A 3909-nucleotide genomic window follows, 5' to 3' on the forward strand; every position below is an offset into this window, starting at 1 on the left:
CCTAGCTCCCGCCTGGGAGCGTGAAGTCTTAACTCGTGCGTCCTGGGTCAGCGTCCTGGGGTCAGCCACTACGTGGGGCTCAGTTCCCCTGTCCTGAAACCAAAAGACGCAGGGGTCATTACAGTGGGGAGGTGGTGGCATCTGACTCCAGGGAGCGCCACTTGTTCACTGTAGGTCGCCCTGCTGCACCCCTCGTCTGAGAAATAGGGGGTCCTTACGCTGGAGGGCCCTGCGAGCCCGGGCGCCCCGTGGGGGGAATGGGGTCCCTGGGGATAGGGGGGGTGGGGCGCCGCTGGGCTGGGGGATGCTGAGCGCGGCACCCATGAGAATCCACCCGCGGGCATCGCTGCCCGGCGCTCAGGTTGCTCAGCAACGAGGGAACGTGGGGCGGGAGCTCGCGCTGGTCCCCAGCCGGCCGCCCGTCTCCTGCCGGCGCCCGCTGCCCTTTTTCCCCAGGTCCCCTTTCCCCGTTGCTCCTTCTCTAGGGATAGGAGAGGTCACCTCCCGGCCCGCCGCAGGGTCACTGCTCCCCGCCCGCCCTCCCGGGAGCTTAGCAACGGTTGCTACGACCCGCAGCGGGCAACGCCCCGCCCCCAGCGCGCGCGTTCTGACGTCACTTCCGCCGGCGACCCCCTCCAGACCCGCTCCCGAAACCCTGTCAAAGGACCAAAGGCGACCCGTGCAGGTGCTTGCGGGTCCTTGTTCTTGTGGCGCGGGACGGGGACGACTGTGGGGGAGGGGGCGCTGGGGACCGGGGCGGAGCGAGCGTGGTCCGTTCTCTGGCATGTGGGGAGGGGGCTCGTGGCCCCGTGCCTGGGAGGGAGCCCCGTGCTGCAAAGTGTGGGCGTCCACAGCGTGTTTAGGAGTGGAGATCGCTGAGTAATACGGGGGAGGGGGGTCCTGGAGACTAGCAAGGTCGCTGAGTATTGTGGGGGGCGCCTGTCCTGCCCAGAGCCTCGCTTGTTTGTCCCGAGGGCTCTCATTGTCCTGATGGGGAAGTGCTGCTGCTGCTGCTCCCCACCCCTCGGGGGGCTTTGGGGACAGAGGTGCCCCCCTGGCGCTGACCTGCTTGTGTTCTCACCAGGTGCACGACGCCAGCTCCCTTCTTGGGGGCGGGGGCCTGGGGGCTGCCATGGCCCCCAGCCACCTGTCAGTGCGGGAGATGAGGGAGGATGAGAAGCCCCTGGTGCTGGAGATGCTGAAGGTGAGAGGCAGGGGCCCCAGGGGGCCTGGGAGTGGCTGGAGTGGGGGGCATTGCAAGTGGATTCAGCCACCCCCTCCCACCCACCTAAGCCAGCCTGAACCCCCGGAGCGGGATCTTTTTTTCCTGGTCCTCAGCCGCCCTGGGGGCCGGGAAGGTGTTCAGCAGCTCCAGGTGCTGCTGAGAACCGCAGCAGGTGTGGCAGCCGGAGGCTCACCCCCCAGCCCTATTGGGACCGCAGCACTAACGCCCTCCCTAGTCTCGCATCTCCAGTGGGCCCGGCACTCCAGCGCAACAGCCAGCTCTGTGCCTCCGACCCCAGCTCTTCAAAGCACAGCCAGCCCCCAGTCTAGCCTAGCAGCCCCCCTCCAGCCTCCACTCCAGCCTGAGGCAGGCTTCCTGTCCCTACTTCCCTGGCGCCTCACTGCGGCATTGCTACTGAATCGAGTGCCCCCACAGCTCCTGATTCATTCTTCCATCCATCATTCACTCTCGTTCATTCACTCATACCCAGCGTGCCACACTGGTGACCATCGGACTGTGCTGCTTTCCCTTCCCATTTGGGAGCCCTCGCCCCACCCCGGGCAGGGTCTACCTCTCTCTAGGAGGCCCTAGTGTTTTGGATGGCTGAGCCACCCCTCCTGCCCACAGGCCGGCGTGAAGGACACGGAAAACCGCGTGGCCCTCCATGCCTTGACACGGCCGCCGGCCCTGCTCCTCCTGGCGGCGGCCAGCAGCGGCCTGCGCTTTGTCCTGGCCTCCTTCGCCCTGGCCCTCCTCCTGCCGGTGTTCCTGGCTGTGGCTGCGGTGAAGCTGGGCCTGCGGGCCCGATGGGGCTCACTGCCTCCACCGGGTGGCCTGGGGGGGCCCTGGGTGGCCGTGCGGGGCTCCGGTGACGTGTGTGGGGTCCTGGCCCTGGCCCCTGGCACGAACGCAGGGGACGGGGCCCGGGTCACCCGCCTGTCTGTCTCTCGCTGGCACCGCCGCCGGGGCGTGGGCAGGAGGCTGCTGGCCTTCGCGGAGGCCCGGGCTCGGGCCTGGGCTGGGGGCATGGGGGAGCCCCGGGCCCGGCTCGTGGTCCCCGTGGCTGTGGCTGCCTGGGGAGTGGCGGGGATGCTGGAGGGCTGCGGCTACCAGGCCGAGGGGGGCTGGGGCTGCCTGGGCTACACGCTGGTGAGGGAATTCAGCAAAGACCTGTGAGGCTACAGGCTGACAGCCAGGGCAGGAAAGGAGGGAGGGGCGCCAGCACCTGAAGAGCGCCTACTGTGTGCAGGTACTTTTACGTGCTCTCCCTCGGTGAGTCCTCAGCCACCCAGGGCCCAGAAACAGAGGCCTGCCGAGGGGAGGAGCCTGGCCTGTGCCCGGCAGTCGGCAGTGTGAGGTCTGGAGTGTTTGAGCTTCTAAGAGCGCAATGACTCCTTTTCCTTCCTGGCCCTCAGGGGCCTCTCGAGGTCAGCCTCTCCAAAACCCCTACCTCAGCAATGTCTGCCCTGGGAAATCTCCCCGGTGGATGTCTGCAAAGTCTGTGCCCCAAGCCTGGGAGAGCTATCTGGGGAGGGGGAGAGGAGGCCCAGCAGAATATGCCCTCGAGTTAGGGTTTGCGACTCCGCCTCCCTGGGACCCGGATTGGGTCGGATGCCTGTGCTTGGAGGGGACAAGGTTGACTGCTTAGCGGGCGCGGTACACAGGGCTGCCAGGCCTGGCCCCTCTCCGGGAAGGTCGGTCGAGAGCTGAGATGGGCAGCCCTGTCCCTTCCCCCAGACCCGTCTGGTTTTTTACACCATTTGTTAATAAAGCCTGGAACCGCTGTGTGCCTGTCTCATCTCTGATGCCTTTCCCAGTCTGTCTCCGGACACCCCCCGCCCATTTCTGTCTGGCTCCTCCTTTCCCCAGTTAACATTAATTGTTGGGGGGCGGTGCTGGACTGGGAGAAGGGGAGGCTGTGAGCTCAGGGGCAGCCCTGGGCCCTGCCAGCCCTTCTGAGTCACGCTCCCTATTACCGAATTTTTTCCACCTCACAGCTGCCTGGTGTGCAGGGAGTGGGGTGTGTGTGAGTGTGTGGAGGAGTGTGTGGGGCCCCTCCGCTTCCCAAGCCTTGACCCTTGTGCTGCTTATCCCCCGACCCCAGCTCCCTCTGGGACGGTGAAGTTCAAACTCTCCTCTCTCACACTCAGATCCACCAGTGACGGGGAGGACTGGAGGGACGGGTCTTTCAGTCTCTTTTCCTAACCCAGGAAGTCCCTCCTGGTGTCTGGCTGCAAATCTTCTTGCTGCTGCACCAAGAGCCCCTGGGTCTGCCCAAGCCCCAACCCTAGCAGCAGTCTCAGTGGATTTCCCTGACCAGACAAGAGAGGAGACAGGTGGGCACCCTCTCCTGCTCATGCTGCACCCCCACGCACACGTCCCCCAGCCCCTGTCCTGCGCCTTCCTGCAGCCAGCCACCCCCTGAGCATCTCTGAGCATAGCACTTCGCTGGCTGCAGCATGCCTGGCCGTCGTCTACGTCTCCCGTGTGGGTGTCTGCAGTTGGACACCCTCCCTCCCGCCCGCCACCCCCCTCCCCCCAATGCCTGAGCCGCCGGCCAGCCCCCTCCCGCCCCCCCCGTCCCCTGCCGCCTCCCTGCAGCCTCTTTCTTTCTCCTGGCAAAGTGTCCAGCCCTGCCTGCTTCTCCTCGGGCCTGGGCGCCTCCGGCAGGCGCTTCCCTCCCT

General features: G+C 66.3%; 1 protein-coding gene across 1 annotated transcript; it reads left to right on the forward strand.

Moving 5' to 3' along the window:
* The first annotated feature begins 408 nt into the window (after nt 1–408).
* NAT14 (N-acetyltransferase 14 (putative)) lies at nt 409–3010 on the forward strand. The gene is made up of 3 exons (XM_025369121.1): nt 409–685; nt 1085–1204; nt 1853–3010. Exons 2-3 carry the CDS (start codon nt 1133–1135, stop codon nt 2399–2401), a joined length of 621 nt encoding a protein of 206 aa, XP_025224906.1. The 5' UTR covers nt 409–685; nt 1085–1132; the 3' UTR covers nt 2402–3010.
* Nucleotides 3011–3909: the final 899 nt, after the last annotated feature.

Source organism: Theropithecus gelada, chromosome 19, assembly GCF_003255815.1.
Source record: "Theropithecus gelada isolate Dixy chromosome 19, Tgel_1.0, whole genome shotgun sequence".
In the NCBI taxonomy this organism is placed as follows: domain Eukaryota; kingdom Metazoa; phylum Chordata; class Mammalia; order Primates; family Cercopithecidae; genus Theropithecus; species Theropithecus gelada.

Bases quoted from the DNA above. Each gene is read 5' to 3' on its own strand.
- NAT14 (XM_025369121.1), top strand. From the start codon at position 1,133: ATGGCCCCCAGCCACCTGTCAGTGCGGGAGATGAGGGAGGATGAGAAG. The intron at 1,205-1,852 runs GTGAGAGGCAGG...TCCTGCCCACAG, and splicing joins TGGTGCTGGAGATGCTGAAG to GCCGGCGTGAAGGACACGGA.